The following is an 18111-nucleotide window of genomic DNA, read 5'->3' on the forward strand; positions in this document are numbered from 1 at the left end:
GGCAAGGATGTGTTCCTTATTTAGGGCCAAATTTTGAATTTGGTGGACAGCATACACTGTCATAAAAGTTGCGGCTGTCCCATCCATCAAATTACAAGTGCATTATATCCTGTGGCACTTGCTTTATGGCGGACGAGATCTCCGTCACATTTTGATGGACTATCCTATACACCAGGCTCTGACTAAGGCCCTTAGATTCGAAAGCCCTAGTTAAACGGTCTAACCTTTTTCTTCTTTGGTGATACTTCCACAAAGTAGGACTTTTTCAGTGAGGTAAGTATTTTTACTGCTAGTTTACAGCTAGACAAGAGGAACGGGCTACAGGGGTAACAGTACAAGAAACACACATTAGCAGTAATATTCATTTTGGAACTGGTATCTAAAAAGATGTCAACAAAATCGAGTAATACAAAGGAGAGGTAGCAAATCGCCAACAGTGAGGAATTCCTACTTCCCACACAGAGGGAATGTGTACTGCTGCGACACGCTGTCCCTGTTCTGCATGCACAGTGCCCATCTCCTGCATCTAGCATTGCTGCTAATGCTGAACCTAAGTTGCATGTTAACAAAACATGATGAATATGTCCTCATGTAACGCAACTGGTGCTATGTAAAGCGCTCTGATACCCGATACCGGGTCAAATTTGCGCTACATAAAACTCCGTTAAATAAAAACAAATTAAATAAAAAAAAAAAAATAAGTAAATACATTTTTTTTTTAATTGAACCTTGGCTCTATATACAAGCCTAACATCCCCACAATACCAAGGAGGGGACAGCAATTGATGTAAAGGAGTGGGGTGTGGTTAGATGGCACATGGTGTGAGTGAGAACAGTGTGCGGGGCAGCACAGGCTGTGGGGTTGGGAATGTAAAGGCTGTACAGGCAGAGTGCAGGAGCGAGAGAGCACATGTGCAATCCTCACTCGAACAGGCAGAAGACAGACAGCATAGGGAGCAACAATGCATGATGGCATTCGAAATCCATGCTTCCATCACACAAACAAAACTGGCAAAGTAAACGCTGCCAAGCTGCAAGCTTCTGTAACCCAAAGTACCGGTGCGGACACACACACGCACACACACACGCACGCACGCACACACGCACACACACACACTCTCTCTCTCTCTCAATGCAAGTGTCTTTTTCATGAAACAAGAAGTTATTGAATACATTAGAATAAGTCAGAGTGGGTGGGGCAACAAAGAACGGTGCTCTCCCACAGAGTGTTGGAACCCAAATTAAACAAGCATTGGCATAGCCAATAGGTCTCGCCTTTGGGACCTTATAAGTGTTTAGCAATGCAACAGTTGCATAACTAAATACTTATAAGTTCCCAAAAGCGAGACCTATTGGCTATGCCAAGCGGCTGTGCGGCTGCGAAAATGATCGCGATCAAACATCAAAGCGGCCGTGCGGCCGCAAAAGTGAAAGTAATCGCGGTAAAGCGTGACACGCGCGCCCGCGCACATGCACTGTAGCTCTAGGCTGGCCTGGTAGCACTTTTTGGAGCCCTCTCAAAAAGTTTCGCCAGACCAGTGCATACGCTGGATCAGGCGAGACCTAAAAATAGTCCCCTCACGACAGCAGCTGAAAGATACAAGTCAACCAATCATTGTTGCTTATTACTAGCAGTCAGCAGCAGTAAGGCTAAAATTATTAGGTCCCTTGTTGACTCACCGTGCTTCCGGCAAACTGATACACATGAACAATCCCGCCAACCTGTTCCGAGTGATACATCGGGGCCGCCACAAGTAAGAGATCGGTGATTCCATCGCCGTTCAGGTCTAGTGTACAAAGTTCAGCCCCAAAATACGACCCCACCTGCAAGAGAATAGAGGAAGCAGAGCACATGGTGAAGAACAAGACCTTACTTGGCAGCCTCTCTGGATGCTCTGTTGTTTGCCATCATTGACATTTAATCACATAATTCATATAAAGTGAGCAGCATTCATTTTGTGAGCGGAGTTTTTCTCCCGTTGGTTGCCAGAATGATGTCAATGAAACACAAAATTCGGTTGATACAATTAATTTAATAAACATGACCACATTCTGTGAATACAGTAAATTTAGTGGAAACTTGGCCACACTTTGTGGAAGCTATGAGCCCTATTCAAAAGTAACAAATCTACACCGGTAGAAGCACACCCACGCATGGGTTCAGATGGGTACTTTTGAAAATTCACAAACATCTCCAGGTGTACTACTGAGAATGCCATGTGACATCTCCTGCGGTCTCCTTCCAGTTTCACTGTGCAAAAATCTACATACTGTTGGTTTAAACACAGGAGAGATGGAACCCCTCCTACCAGTGGTGTAACAATAGCCCCCGCAGCCCCCACAGCCCCTGCGCTGGGCCGAGCTCCAGGGGGCCAGGTCTGGCAGGCCCCTGGGCTAAGAGCTCCTGCCTGGGTCCGGAGCGCGGGGGTTCTCCATGTACTTTGCAGGGGGCTCCCGTAAGTTTTGTTACGCCACTGCCTTCTACTACTCTACTTTGCATCAAGGAGGCGTACCGTGGGTGGTATATGGGCGTTCCCATGTAACTATCAATGCGTTTCATGCAAATCCGTATCTACAAACATTTGTAAACAGGGATTTGCACCAAACAAATACACCTCCTTGAGACAGGTTTTACAGTGGAGAATCTTTTAAAAGTATACATAAAAAAACTTCTAATGGAGTAGGTGGGATGGTTCACTTTCTCTGATAAGCTCAAAGCTAATTACATGTTCAGCTTTTGATGGGGGTTGGCCATTAATCATGGCAATCACCCTGGAGATAGAAGTCTCCAGAATTGCTCGTGCAGGACATAGGGGTCATGCTGAGGGTTCTTGCTGCTGGTTGCTCCTTTTGTTAGTCTGGACACCTACCTCTTGCTGCTGCCAAGTGCCAAGAGGCTGCTAGATAAAAGAGGCTGCTGGCGAATAAAGACTGTAGGATCCAAATGAAAATATATGATTAGCATAGCGTAACTAAAACTAGCTTATTTGATTCAGCCCTGTAATAAGGCCCTTTTCGTCGAAATTAAGTTAGTATGACGAAAAGGGCCGAAAACAGAACCGTGGCCATCTTGGCCCTCAACTCTCTCGTCATGAAGGGACTACGATCACGTGGTTCCCTGAGCCCATATTTTCCTTAGTTAGCATGCCCCAGTTTAGAAGACAGGCTGAATTGTATTTACGACCGAGAAGCAAGGTCCTATCTGCTAAAAGGGAGTACCAAGCAAAATTCCTTCTGAACCTGGGACGAGAAGGGAGTCACCCAGCCGACCTTCTATTCTTAAAGATAGTAGCCTTTTTTGTATCACTGAAACTAGATATAGGATGAGCTCATTAGAAGCGCCTGGACGGGCTGGTACTTTTCCACTTGTAAGGCTTTGTATGTTGCGCTGTAATGTATAAAAGTATGAGTTTGACAAGGAGCCAGCAGTCTTCCTCGGCGCACCCCCTGGGTGAGGATCGATGAGGCTCCTCTATGTAGAGTTTTCTGTCTGGCCAATAAACGCTTGAACCTTCTACGTTGCCAACTGCTCATTATTTGACTTGCATTGCGGGCCACTGGTAAGTGTGGCCCTTGAGATGAAAATTTGGATACAACAGTTGGCGACCACGAAGGGACCCCGTGATAGGGTCTGACCTCCCCCGTAATCGGGTGGTAGGTCCGAGGGCGTCTTAGCCGGGTGAGCGGAGAACGAGCTCGAGGGTTCCGATCTGCGTGCTCGAGTGGGATGCCCTCTGCTGCTAGTCACCCTTCACCGGGGTCCTACGGGCTCAACCCAAGAAACGGACCGTGTTGGTCAAGAGGAGTTGGCAGCGAAGAACGGACATTCGTACCAGGGTGCACCCGGTGAGTAGAATTTTGATTTGAAGCACTGACTATAAGCAGTGCCTGTTTGATTTTTTTGAAACACGCGAAGGTGGAGCGTGTAGTTGTATTCGAAGCACAGGCTCTAGGGCGGTGCATTGATTTTGAGGCAGGCGTTGGAGAGCGGTGCCACTGTACTTTGGTTTGAAGCCCGATTGGTATGACCGGGCAGTGATTTGAATGTACATGTACAATTGATACGATTTGATGGGCCCTTTTCTCTGATGAACCGCGCGCGGAATATAGCCCGATTGCACCTGGGAGACTCACGACTCAAGCTGGGTAGCCGCGAGACATATCCTCGGTGGGGCACAGACCTCCCCGGGACAGGCCTCAGTGGTGAACCAGGAAGGCAGTGAGAGGATCCATGGTGTAGTCAGGGATGTCTATTGTTGGAGATATTACCGATTAGTGTGGGACTGGCTCACTGAGTAGGTGGGAAAGGTTGTAACCTCTTGGTTGTGGTTTATGTCATTTGTGTTTGTATTGAACTAATCACCATGCCTTGTCTTAGTAAGTTGAATTGTTTCAGCTGTTGCTGTCGGGCGGGTGACTCTCGGCTAGCTGAGAGTCAGCCTGCCACGCCGGAAGGCAGTCCCAGCCACTATATGTATGTGAAGCATGGAATTACCCCTTTATTGTTTTGTACTCTGTGGCATAAATATACTAAAAGTAACGAAGAATTGCAATGGCCAAAGACTGGCTCGTTTAACGAGAAAAAGATTGTTTTCTTGCAGGAACAACTGTTCTCCAGACGCAGCCGCCAGGCTATGTTTGATGCCCTGGGTTCGTGGCTGAAAGAATCCAAGCAGCGTCGGATAAGGGAGGAGAAGCAATCTAGGGCTAAGGCAGGACAGAATGTGACTCAGAAGGCCATAGTTTATGATAGGTCTCGAGCAGAAAAGGGAATAGATTGTATGAACCGTGAATTCCGATTGACGGTAGATAAGAGCTATGTGACTCGGCCAAATGCTGAAGATGAGATAGAGGACTTATTGGATATACGGCCACCGCCTCCTTATGTGCCGCAACGGCTGTATCCGGAGGTGGCTGGAGTCTCGGCCCCAACCACGGCCGCACCCTTGGGAACCTCGGGAGCCTCAGCCCCTCCGGCTCCCCCCAGTTCCCCTCCTTCGACAGAACTCTCCCGACTGTCTACATCTGTGTCGGAGGTGATTACTATTTTACCAGCACTGTTAACTGCTGCAGCAGCTGGGACAACACAGCTGCCACCCGGGTCAATGACTTCCCCTTCTGCCTTGCCCTCCTCCTCCGCGAGTACTACGCCAGTAGCAGCTGTCACCACTCCGACACGTCCGGTTCCTTTGGCTGAGGGTAAGAGGTTGTTTACTCGTTCGGCCTTGGGAACCGAAGAAAAAGACGCTATTGCTGTGCAGGCATCCCAATGGATGCGGCAACCCATTTATTTATTATCAGACATTTGGAGCACCATGAGGGATTACGAGCCGGTAATGCAGCAGCATGCATTAGAACATATGGCAAACCGCCTTATATCATTATGGGAGCAAGCACACACGGAGGGAAGGGCCCCGGCCATATTATACGATATTGTCACACAAGCCCATAAATCCTGCCTTACCCCCGAAGAAGTGTATGGGAATGTGCAGACCCTGGTGGCGTATAGAACCCGCCTGCAGTCCACTAATCCTACGGGGCTATCCCAGTACCCTATGCGGGAAGTACACCCCATCTACCATCCCGAAATCACGGAAGTGGTAGACGCCCTTGGGGTAGTTACTCGTCCCAGAGTGGAGGCACGTTTCCAGGAACAATGGGTGTACACTCCCTGGAAACGTAGTGAGGTGTTGTCACTAAAAAGTCAGTTACCAGACCCCAGGAAGAATCCCACCGCGTATTACAAAGAGCTTACTGAGGCGGCTTCCTCCGCAGTAATGACGTTGGCAGACATCGAGCTATTTTTCGCTTTACTAGTACCAGTGGACATTTGGCGCCAGGTGCACGATCAAGACCATGCAACCGAATTTGGGGGGACCTGGGAACAGCTACGGGGATGGGATAGAGATCGTAAACCAGGGAATAAGCCCCGGGCGGAAATATTGGCCCTTCCTGATAGGATAATAAATTATATGCATTCACTGATCCCTCCCCGGAAAGTGGACTGGGATAAGTTGACGGCCTGCAAGCAGAAGAAGGATGAGAGTGTATCTGATTTCTTTACGAGATTTGAGGGAGTTTTCATTGACTTCAGTGGACAGGACCTAGCCACTGAAGGGGGGGTACGGTTGTTCGTGAATCGATTCGTGACCAATCTGTTGCCAGAGGTGTCGGCTCGATTACAGGCTGCCGAAAGCACCTGGACAACCACCACCCCGTCGACAATATTGAGTATGGCTCAATATTATGAACATCGGGAGAATGAAAGCAAGGACAGGACAGAAAAGAAGTCGAAGGACTTGAAGACTCGAGTATTGATACAGCAAGTAGAGAGAGGACGGGGAAGAGGGAGAGGGTCACAGAATTTTGCTTCGAGAGGGGCGGGTCCGCCGCAGACGATGGGACGGACAGATTTGGGCATAAATCAATGTGCCTTCTGTAAACAGGAGGGGCATTGGCGAGCCCAGTGTCCGTTATTATATGAACAGAACAGTGCTCCGAGAGGTCGGGGAAGAGGACGTTTTTCTGGACAGCGAGGGGGATCTATGAGACCAGAGCATTCGACGACAGGTGAGATGGGTCAGAACTGTTTTGATCACGGTCAGGGAAAGCAGTATTACAATGATGATTATGTGACAAGCGAAGGATCAGGTTATTCTCAAGCATAGGACAGCCAAAGACAGAGTCAGGGGCAGGTGTCGATTCCAATTGATCAAGCTGGACCTTATGTCCATGCACGATTACTGAACGCATCAGGTAAGTTCCTAGTTGACACAGGGGCCATGAACAGTTCTGTTTCACGTGCCCTAGTCCCGGGGGCTGCTCTGTCTGGCCAGAATAATGTGTCTGTGGGGTTTTCTGGAACTCCGGTGGTAAGCCCCATCTCACAACCGCTTCCCCTTACCTTGGGGCCGGTATCAATAGACTCCCCTTTCCTTTTGACCTCCCAGTGTGGAGAGAACCTTCTAGGCATGGACATATTGAAAAGACTGCATGCTCACATCTATTGTTCCCCGGAGGGGGTTTATCTGACCATAAAAGACCCTTCGCCCCTCTCCACTCAATGCTTATCTAAAACAGAATCTCTACCACCAGAACTGGCATGTATCCCGAAAACTCTCTGGGCGACTGGAGACACCGATGTGGGCCATTTGGAAATACCCCCGGTATCCATTACCTTAAAACAGAACGCCCAGTTGCCGAAAATTCCCCAATATAAAATTGCCCCTGCTGGGGAACGAGCTTTAATGGCTATCATTCATGATTTGATTAAGACCGGAGTAGTGGAAGAAACGGCCTCCAACACGTGCAATAGCCCTATTCTTCCGATTCTTAAACGAGCCCCGGCACCACAAACTCCTGATTATGCTGATACCTATCGATTTGTGATTGACCTGCGAGAGATCAACAAGATTGTGGTACCCTAGTATCCTGTGGTACCTGATATCAATTCCATCTTGACAATGATTCCTCCAACTGCGCAATTTTTCTCAGTTATAGATTTGAAGAACGCTTTCTTTAGTATCCCCATACATCCTGATAGCCGCTTTCTTTTCGGCTTCGCATTGGGGGGTCGTAGCTTCAGATTCTGTCACGCCCCCCAGGGGTTCACAGAAAGCCCCAGTATCTATAGTCAGGCACTGAAAAGGATACTAGACACTCTGAGCTTGCCGCCAGGTAATGTATTACTCCAATATGTTGATGATCTCCTGGTGGCCTCTGATACTGAGGAGGGCTGCCGAACGGCAACAGTGGATTTACTACAGCATCTGGCAAAACATGGTAACAAGGTATCATTGTCAAAGTTCCAATATTGTCGACCGGAGGTGACCTATCTCGGTCATCTCCTGTCGAAGGAGGGAAGGCGATTGACCTCGGAGCGTATTGCATCCATTACTAACATGTCTGTTCCTCGCACGCAACGTGATGTCCGTGCTTTGCTTGGCATAACCTCTTACTGTCACCAGTGGATCCCTAACTACTCCCTCATCACTAAACCTTTCTTGTATCTAAATGTGCATGAACCCCTACCCTGGACCGATGAGTGTCAAATGGCTTTTCTTTCTCTGAAGGCTGCTTTATGTTCTGCTCCTGTGCTTGGCACCCCAGACTACCGGAAGCCTTTTGTGCTCTACGTGCATGAGGTGGACGGTTGTTCGCTTTCAGTGTTAACACAGGACTTTGGAGGTAAGCAAAGACCCTGTGCATATTTTTCAGCGGTTCTGGATAACGTCGCCAGAGCACTTCCCAGCTGCCTAAGAGTCACGGCTGCTGTAGCGGTGGCGATCAGGCAATCGGAAGGGCTAGTCCTAAATACAGATCTCACAGTGATGGTACCACATGCTGTGGACGTATTGTTAAACAGAACACAGACGCAGCACTTAACCAGTGCGCGTCTTACGGGGTACGAATTGACCCTGTTTGCACCTCACATAACAATCAAGAGATGCGTCACTTTGAATCCTGCCACGTTGCTACCCCTTCCCTCAGGAGAAAGTGGCCAGGATGTACATGATTGCATATTTCGGACCGAAGAAGAAACAAAGGGCCGGATAGATCTAACAGACACCCCCTTATCGGAACCCCAAGGGGAATTGTATGTTGACGGCTCATGTTTTAGATTGCCCAACGGTACTACGGTTGCTGCTTATGCAATTACCACCTTGCAGACAGTGGTCGAGGCGGCCAAAGTACCATATCTTTCCGCCCAAGTGGCAGAATTAATTGCACTACTAAGAGCGTGTGAACTGGGTAAGGGTTTGAGGTTGAACGTCTACACCGATAGCCAATACGCTTTCGGTGTAGCCCACAGTTTTGGGAGGTTGTGGGCAGAACGAGGGTCTCTAACATCCCATGGTGAAAAGATAAAGAATGGACAATTGGTCGAACGACTGCTGGCTGCATTACCTTTGCCAGAGGCCCTCGCCATTGTGAAATGTAGTGCCCATAAGGCTGTAACTGATGATGTCGGGAGGGGAAATTCTTTTGCAGATAAGGTTGCTAAGGAAACTGCCCAGTCCGATACCCCTTCCATGTTTGTGGTTAGTCAGTGCAGAAGGATGGTAGAAGCAGACATTTTTCGAAACACTGTAGATAGTGTGAAAGAATTGCAACAGGAGGTCACCCCAGAGGAACTGCAGTATTGGCAGGAGCAGGTGGGACGGTTAGGTGAGAATGGGTGTTGGACGGACCTGTCAGAAAAATGCAGATGGCTGCTACCGAATGCATTTGTGAATGCGGTGGTGGCCATGGCACATGGTCCCGCCCACGTCGGGGTCCGAGGCGTGTGTGCAATGTTGGACCCTGTGTGGTACAACAACAATATCCAAAAAACGGCCAGGAATTTGGTCCAGCATTGTATGATCTGCCTCCAGCATAACCCGGGAGGTGGTGCTCCTGTTTTGCCCCACCTACCTTGCCTTTCAAGGTACTCCAAATGGATTATATACAGCTGGAACGGGTTAACAACCTCAAATACGTTCTGGTGGTAGTCTGTCCCTTCAGTAAATGGGTGGAGGCGTACCCCACTAGAGAAAACACAGCTATAGCAACTGCGAGAGCCTTAATAAAGGAGTTCTTTCCCCGGTATGGGTTACCACGAGTAATCTGGAGTGATAATGGGACACACTTTAATGCCAATTTAGTTCAACATGTATGTAAGGGTTTGTCAATACGGCAGAAGTTCCACGCCGCACGACACCCTCAATCGGCAGGCCTAGTTTAAAAATATAATGGGATCCTGAAGTTAAAATTAGCCAAACTACAGGACACGACTGGCCTGAAATGGCCTGATCTTCTACCATTGGCCCTGTTGTCTGTGAGAACGACCCCTCATTCTCGGAGTGGGATTTCCCCTTACGAGGTGGTTTTTGGGAGACCTGCCAATGTATGGGGGGTGCCCCGGCCCAAGTCATTTAGGGATATTGAGTATCCTATGTTAGCCGACTACCTCTATGCGTTAACTAAAGATCTCCGTTCTATCCACCAACAGATTTCAGCAGTACTGCAGCCTCTGCCGGAGGGCCCCGGACACAGCATCGAACCAGGTCAGTGGGTCCTAATTCGGAACTATCAGCGGAAGTCCAGCCTGGAACCCCGCTGGACTCGGCCACATCAAGTGCTTCTGGCCACAAGGACAGCGGTAAAGGTCGAAGGGAGACAGCATTGGATTCATGTTTCCCATCTGAAGCGTGTCCCGCTTCCCTTGCCCGAGGATTGCCAGGGCCAGGAGGAGGACGAACAGCACAGAGGTGAGCACGACACCGAAGAGTCACCCTCCCCCGAAGCCCACAGAGAAACGGAAGGGCAGGGAGAGAGGGCCACAAGTTCGGGGTCAGTTGCGGCAGATGAGGCCCTGCCTGGGGATCAAACGCGTGACCAGGAGGGACCCACACCTCGTTCCTTATCTGATCCCACTGTGCCCATTTTGTTCATAGATCCTGAAACCCCTGGTCACACTCGATATCAGCTGCGGCCCCGCAAACGGAGTAAGATCCCCCGGTCCGGCTTACAATAAATGGTGAAGTCTGAGCCACGGGACCTAGGGATCATATAAACACTGGACTGAACTCGTGGAGGGCGTGGAACTTTAAGTGATAGCCCTGTTCAGAAAGAAGGTAGAGACACTGGTAGTTCAAAGGGGGCCCAGGTAACCTTCCTCTTCGACCAGAGTTGCGTCAAGTGCAGCTCCCACGCGAGACGTTTTTTGCACCCTTGATTTTTTTCTTTTTACTGTTTGGAATGCTAAGAGTCTGCCTGTGAGGCTCTAACACGGACACAGGAAAGAAGCACCCTCCGGCAGATTGGACTGCTTGTAATATTTTTTTTGTTTCCCCAAGCTTAGAATTGGACTTTTAGTGAGAATGTATCCCATTGCTCGTTTTGCCCTTGAAGAAGAACGTCCCATAATCCCTCGCCCTAGATACTCATATGTATCAATGTTTTCTACATGGAGTTTGCGTGCTAAAATTGTGTTTATTTCTTTAATAGCCGTGTCATTTCTATTATGTTTAGGATTGTTCATTTATCTAGAATTCCGCCACCCAGTCCATACCCTGGTGTCGACTACCCCCACTCCTCAGGAACACCATTTTCAGACTTTGGCCCCTCACAAAGAAAGGCATCGCCAGACTTACGTACATAATGCCTTCATAGAAATGCTGCATCAAACCCACAGTTCCACGAATGTTACCGATTGCTGGGTATGTGGCCTCCTCCCTTCAGTAATGCATAAACATGATTTGTTTATTTCAATGCCATTGTCACATTTAGGGAGCTGTGAAGCTTGGTTTAGATTGTTGTCTATGATATACGAGCATTATACTGTAGATGCACACAGATTCTCGGAGAAAGATTATGACTTAATCTTGGCCTACATAGAGAGGCACCAGGGATTCACTCCCAATGCAGAAGGTACTGACGGCACTTTAGATCCAGCAGCCTGCATGAACGTGGACATGGACCATGAGAATGATACTTGGCTGAGGGATGAGATATTAGATTTTGTGTCCTTCAATTTTACCGAATACTTCAGATATTTCCAGGAACGCAATGTCTCAGAAGACAAAATTATACCAGTACCTGTATTAAATACGTCGTCCTCCTTTTGTATCCAGGGGTCCGGCCATTTGTTCGTAGGATTTAGCAGATGTAATTACACTTATCGATTACGGACTTTTAGTAGTCCGCCCATATTGACTCCCCCGAACATATATTTCGTATGCGGGGAAAATGCTTACACCTGGCTTCCCAGGGGATGGTCGGGCAGGTGTTATCTGTCCTTCCTCTATCCCCCTGTTTATATTGCCCCTTCAGATTATCACAAATCCCATTCACTAAATAAAAGAAGTCTGTTATCCACATCCACTGATAATGATGCCACTGATCAAACAGATACCCCGGCCCAACATTTCGTAGACATTATGAAAGGGGTCCTACCTATATGGGGCCCTATCCTAACTAGTAAGGAAATTAGGAGGCTGTCCAGGGTGGTGGAAGGAGTAGTCAATACCACTGCTGGAATATTGACTAATATCACTGTTGAGCTTCAGGCGACCCGGCTTGTGACCCTTCAAAATCGTCTTGTTCTAGATGTCATATTGGCCGATCGCGGAGGAGCATGCCGGGTGATTGGGAGCTCCTGTTGTGTATATATACCTGACTCCGCCCCTTCGGTTCATTTAGCTATTCAGAAACTCCACCGACTGGCATCAGAAATCCATACGGAGACCGGTACCTGGTCCCTGTCAACTTGGTTCTGGGACCTCCTAACCACTTGGGGGTGGAAACTATTCATGGTCCTGTTGGGTATCGTGGGTTTCCTTTTCACCTGCTGTATTTGTATCCAGTGCGGCCCTGCCTGTTGTTCTTATTGTGCCACCCAATTTTGTTCTGCCATACCTAAGTCCCCACCTACCCAAGCTCATGCCCAGATGACCCAGAAAGAAATTCATGACCTAATGCAGATAGATGAGGGCATTTTTGAGGAATAGTCATATTTGTTTTTATTCTATTTTTTAGCTACGCTATGCTAAAAGGGCCGTTCTGTAGGATCCAAATTAAAATATATGATTAGCATAGCGTAACTAAAACTAGCTTATTTGATTCAGCCCTGTAATAAGGCCCTTTTCCTCTAAATTAAGTTAGTATGACGAAAAGGGCCGAAAACAGAACCGTGGCCATCTTGGCCCTCAACTCTCTCGTCATGAAGGGACTACGATCACGTGGTTCCCTGAGCCCATATTCTCCTTAGTTAGCATGCCCCAGTTTAGAAGACAGGCTGAATTGTATTTACGACCGAGAAGCAAGGTCCTATCTGCTAAAAGGGAGTACCAAGCAAAATTCCTTCTGAACCTGGGACGAGAAGGGAGTCACCCAGCCGACCTTCTATTCTTAGAGATAGTAGCCTTTTTTGTATCACTGAAACTAGATATAGGATGAGCTCATTAGAAGCGCCTGGACGGGCTGGTACTTTTCCACTTGTAAGGCTTTGTATGTTGCGCTGTAATGTATAAAAGTATGAGTTTGACAAGGAGCCAGCAGTCTTCCTCGGCGCACCCCCTGGGTGAGGATCGATGAGGCTCCTCTATGTAGAGTTTTCTGTCTGGCCAATAAACGCTTGAACCTTCTACGTTGCCAACTGCTCATTATTTGACTTGCATTGCGGGCCACTGGTAAGTGTGGCCCTTGAGATGAAAATTTGGATACAACAAGACCTAGGCATGAACCCATGCTTCTAAGTTGACCTTAGGTTACCATGCCCTCTCTATGTCAGTCTCCTCCTTTAAGGGTGGAGGAATAAAAACTGTCGACACCCATCTTTCATCGAGAGTGCTCAGACTGTGACGATTCTGAGTTTGACAAAGCCCTCACTGCATTCTGCATACACAATGCATTTATGCATTAGTCATGATGGGGCTGGTAATCCTTTTTTGTGTAACATCTCCTTTTTGTCCCAAATATACAACTACAATGTGAGTAAAAATTACGAGTGTGTTTTCCTGTGTTCTGTGGCAAGTGAAGCCTGCTAAAAATCATGGGACCCAGTAGCACATAGGTGCAAACTGCATTTTAGTTCCCATCCGGGCTGTCCAACTATGCACCTTAATAGAGCCCCCTGCAGAAACGCAAATTGAAGGGTGCACATTTTACATCAGACTTCTACACCCCCATCATCATTGCACCCTCTCAATAAATACCCTACAAGATTGCTTCGGAAAAAAGCACTGGAGGTTTGGGGGGCAGCCGACCCGAGGGAGGTATGTCCCCCAGAACTATTGCGGGAGTGTTGCAGTGCAGGCGACTGCTTAAAAAATTAGGCTACTTTCCGTTAAAAGTTGTAGCCCAATAGATATATCCCTCTTGTTTTGGGCTATTCGGCCACCATTTTATGCACAGGTGACCTGGTGACTAGTGGTGCTTGGTAGGGTGGAAAAGTTTGGTAGGCCCTCAGTTTTGCATGCGGTGTGCTTTGCAGAGCATTAGTGATGGCTGAAGACAAGCTGGCACAGGTCCTCAGGCTGCTGCACGAGGCGGGGCAGTTGGACCTCGTATATGCTGCCAGGAGGCGGTATCAGGTCGTCTAACGCGTGGAGCGTTGGACAGATTAGCAGAGCGATGTTAGCCTGCTCGCCCCCACGAATATCTGCCACAGCACAGCAGGCGGGACAGGGGAGTGCAAAGGGACTGCTTGAAACAAGGCGAGCGGTCCTGGCTGAGAGCAAAGGGGGGGGCAAAGAAAAGGCCTATGGTGAGGTCAGTTCTTGAGGCAGGGGACGGACCGAGAACACCAGTGCGGGTCCCAGAGAACACAAAGCAGGAATACGTGAAGGCGAGGGGGGGGGGAAGCCCCATGGCACTGGCAAGGGAACAGCAGGGGAGGGCAAGAATGCTACGGCAGCAGCCCGCGAGCGGTAAACAGAGCCTGCGAGCCAGGGTTGGATTGGTAAGGCGGACATTAATCTATGCTCTAATCTATACTTTGCAGTGAGCATGCTGTTATTTGATGGCAGTTAATAATTCATTGTTTTATATTAGGATTTTAACTTATAAACTACAGGTAACGAAAGGATGTCTCTTAGAAAAGCAGTAAGCGACTGACTTATTTACATTATATGCACTTTGTGATCTCCATGGTACACGTTCTTTGCAGCAGGCATATTAATCCTCAGCTATTATATGAGCAGTCAAAACCTCAACTTGACAAAACTCCTATCTCTCTTCAGGAAGAACATTAATCACCAGAGTTATCTTGACATTTTTATTGTTACCTGGAACTTGCTGGCGGCAAGGAACGTGGCAGCAAGTGCTTTCAAAACCAAAATAAACTTGCAATCACAGCGCCCCCTGAAGTCAGCATCCAATGTGGTGGCATCAGTCGCATCGCCCTAGAGCCAGCCATGAGTAGGAGGCAGAGGGGTGGTGGGTGAGAGGACTGAGTAAAGATTGAGTTGTGTTCCTCCGAGGGTGCATATGGCCCGAGGAGGAGTGCTCATGGAATGAGCACGCGTGGGGGCCTCAATCTAATGAGAGTTGAACCAGTTGAGTAGGACGTGGGAGCAGGTGGCTATCCCCAGCATAAGGGGGAGCACGTACCAGGCGGTTGGGATTTTCCATGATGGGAATCCAAGATTGAGAGGAAGGGAGGAGCGTGGTAGTTCCATGTGAGTGTCGAAGCAGGTTTAAGCCAGGTTGCAGGTGCACAGAGGCCCTATACACCAGTCCTGTTGACATTTATGCGGAGTAGTGGACTTGGGAGAGCATAGTGCAGCTTGGGTACCCCGAGGTGAAGTGATCACAGGACCTGGTGCAGCTCGCCTGAGGAAATCAGGGGAAATAGCTACCACAGGCAGAAGAAGGTCCGGTGAGGCCTCATCAGTGCCTCCTGCAGGAAGGTTTAGGGCATCCTCCAGCAGCAACAAGGATGGGCCCTGTCAGGCTGCATCTAAAGAGAGGCTGGAGAGAGGTAGTACTGGTCCCCTGGGATGGATCAGGTTATTCATAGGAGCAGTTGATTACTGCATCCCAGTGGTGGGAGAACACAGACCCCAGATGGGAGGAGGGTAGGGGGAGAAAGGGGAGGAGAAGAATGTTGGGGCAATACACAGTTGTATTATGACGAGGATAGTCTGGAAGAAGTCGAGGTGGGGAAAGTGATGCCCCAGCTGAGGCGGAGCGGTGGTTGCGGCAAAAGGGTTCATGGAGGCTGGGGGGCACTGCTAACCCCTCTGCGTCTAGTGTGTTACAGGGCGCAGTAAACATGAAGGTGGGTTGTGTTTAGTGCTAATCAACTATCAGAGAGACGAGGACAACTAGGTGGCAGGCTTCTGAGCGGGCACCAACCTTTGATGCCAATTAAGAAGGAAGACGTGGCAATGAAAGCACCTGTGATGGTCTCGAAGGGGGTCGATATGGGGGAGGAAAAGGACGGTGAAGGTGCAAGGCTGCACAAAGGCATGTACATGAAAGATACAAGGGTTGCCACAGATGATATTAATTTATAATCAATGTGGGTACTTGTTCCTAAGCGAAAAAAAGCTAGAAAAGGGAGAAGTAACTGGTTTGAATCATTGGTTCGGGGGGTTTGCTTATTTGGAGGTATTGCCCTCACACACCCATGTGGGTGTCATGATTCATCATCAGCCCTTTTGCTCTTCATGGGGCCCGCGCTGCAAAGCCCCACCGGCCTGGCGAGAGGGCTCTATGTCAGAGATCTTTTTTTGTATCAGCCGAGATGGCCTATCCAGGTGGATGGAGTTCTATATTAGAGGTGTAGAGTGTGATCTAAAATTACCTCAAGGAAATTCAATGAAACATTATTCAAAGATCCAAGGTGTAAGGTGAAAAACTAGGTCAGGGTAGTGTGTGCTGAGTTAGGAAGCGCCACTACTCAGTTAATGTGAAGTAGTGAACTGTCGAGGTTTCACTATTCAGGTCGACATGTTTCACGCTTTGTTGGTCCAATACTGGAGTCTCAGCATTTCTTCAGGACCAAAAATTGTGTTGCCAAAAACCTCTTACAGGGTGGGTATCTAGAATTTTGTTTTACGTAATCCCTGGTTATAACGCATTGGATTCTAAGGGGCAGATTTACAAGGAAGTGCCGCAACTCAAGACCTTTGGCTGCGGCACGCTGCGGCACTTCCGAAGCACAGAAATGCAACATATTTACAATACTATGTTGCATTCCTGTGCTCTCCCCTGCGCTGGCGCACAAACTGCTGCCATGCCCAGCGCAGATACGCTTGCACCATGGTGCAAGGATGGCTGTGTCATGGGGAGATTGTTTTTGTGCAGGTAGGGACACCTTCCTGCACAAAAACAATCACTACAGGCATTTTCCTCTTTCAATGCGTGCTGTAGAATGCAGCACGCATTGAAAGAGGAAACAAGCATTGGCATAGCCAATAGGTCTCGCTTTTGGGACCTTTTAAGTATTTAGTTATGCAACACAATATCCTTAGTGCAACAACATTAACTGTTGCATAGTTAAACACTTATAAGGTCCCAAAGGCGAGACCTATTGGCTATGCCAATGCTTGTCTTTTTGGTCAAGAAGAGCCTTTTTGAAAAGAAACTGTATCGGGAATACATTGTTGGTGTACTTTTCCTCACATATGAGCTTCCCTACGTGACTCTTGATGCCACAATAGTTGTCGAACTGGTTTGGATGCATCTTGAGCACTAAGAAAAAATGTGTATCCTTCAGTTTCCTTCATTCTTGTGGCTTTATCACAGGTCCCCATGTCAAGCTCATTGGAACATCTAAGAAGTCAGTGACTTTCTACCTCTGAACAGTGACATACAAGAATCTCTTGCCACCTCACCATGTAGTGATTAAATACGTCTTGCTAGTGCCTGGTGAAATGAGTGACCAAATCATCGCTAAACAAACGTACAGATGATTTGCATTATGACAAACAGCAGTCCTTTTGGTATTAGATTAATAACCAACCAAATTATGTATTTTTTGCTTGTTTATACCTGTACAACACACACTACGGCAACAAACAAGCTTCAAGACCTACCAGAAATCAAGTCATTGATAAATCTAAGAGAGTCCTTAAATATACCAAAGTAGAAGGATAACTGTACAGTTGGGAAGCATCATATTGAAATTATCAAGAACCTTAACAAAGCGCCAAAACAGGTCAGCTAAGAGTCACAATAAAACATTATAAACAAAGAATCATTTAAACTATTACATTCAGCCAGTCTTCATAGTACCAGCAGCATCAACCTGCCGCTCAAAACTAAAAGAAAAGAACTTTCGTTTCGATTGAAGTATCTTTCTATTCACCTTCGGAAAATAAAAATTAAAACCTGTAATTTAAGTTGCACAGTTCTGGAGTAACAGTAAACTCGCTTTTAATGTTACTGTTTATGTGTGGTAATTCCACACCCGTACTGGGCAATTATCAGTAAAACTCCTAGGAATGGGGAATAACCTTGTGGGACTGATTCTTCAACTCGGAAAACAACACGGAATTCACTATTCTCTGGGGTTATACCTCATAAATTTGCCACCAGTGTTGGACCACCCTTTACGTTCTCGCGTGGCCAATCACGGGCCCTCTTGATATAGCGCGAGCCCCGTGAGCAGAAGCTGTAAAC

At 47.9% G+C, this 18111-nt stretch overlaps 1 protein-coding gene across 1 annotated transcript in view; it reads right to left on the reverse strand.

Moving 5' to 3' along the window:
• Positions 1-18111, reverse strand: part of LOC146811427 (integrin alpha-X-like) — a 665400-nt gene that overhangs the window by 277425 nt on the left and 369864 nt on the right. Inside the window, exon 13 of the mRNA XM_085615067.1 lies at positions 1681-1824. Coding sequence (XP_085471193.1) covers positions 1681-1824 — 144 coding nt within the window. The remainder of the gene's footprint in view (positions 1-1680; positions 1825-18111) is intronic.

This window comes from Triturus cristatus, chromosome 7, assembly GCF_964204655.1.
Source record: "Triturus cristatus chromosome 7, aTriCri1.1, whole genome shotgun sequence".
Taxonomy (NCBI): domain Eukaryota; kingdom Metazoa; phylum Chordata; class Amphibia; order Caudata; family Salamandridae; genus Triturus; species Triturus cristatus.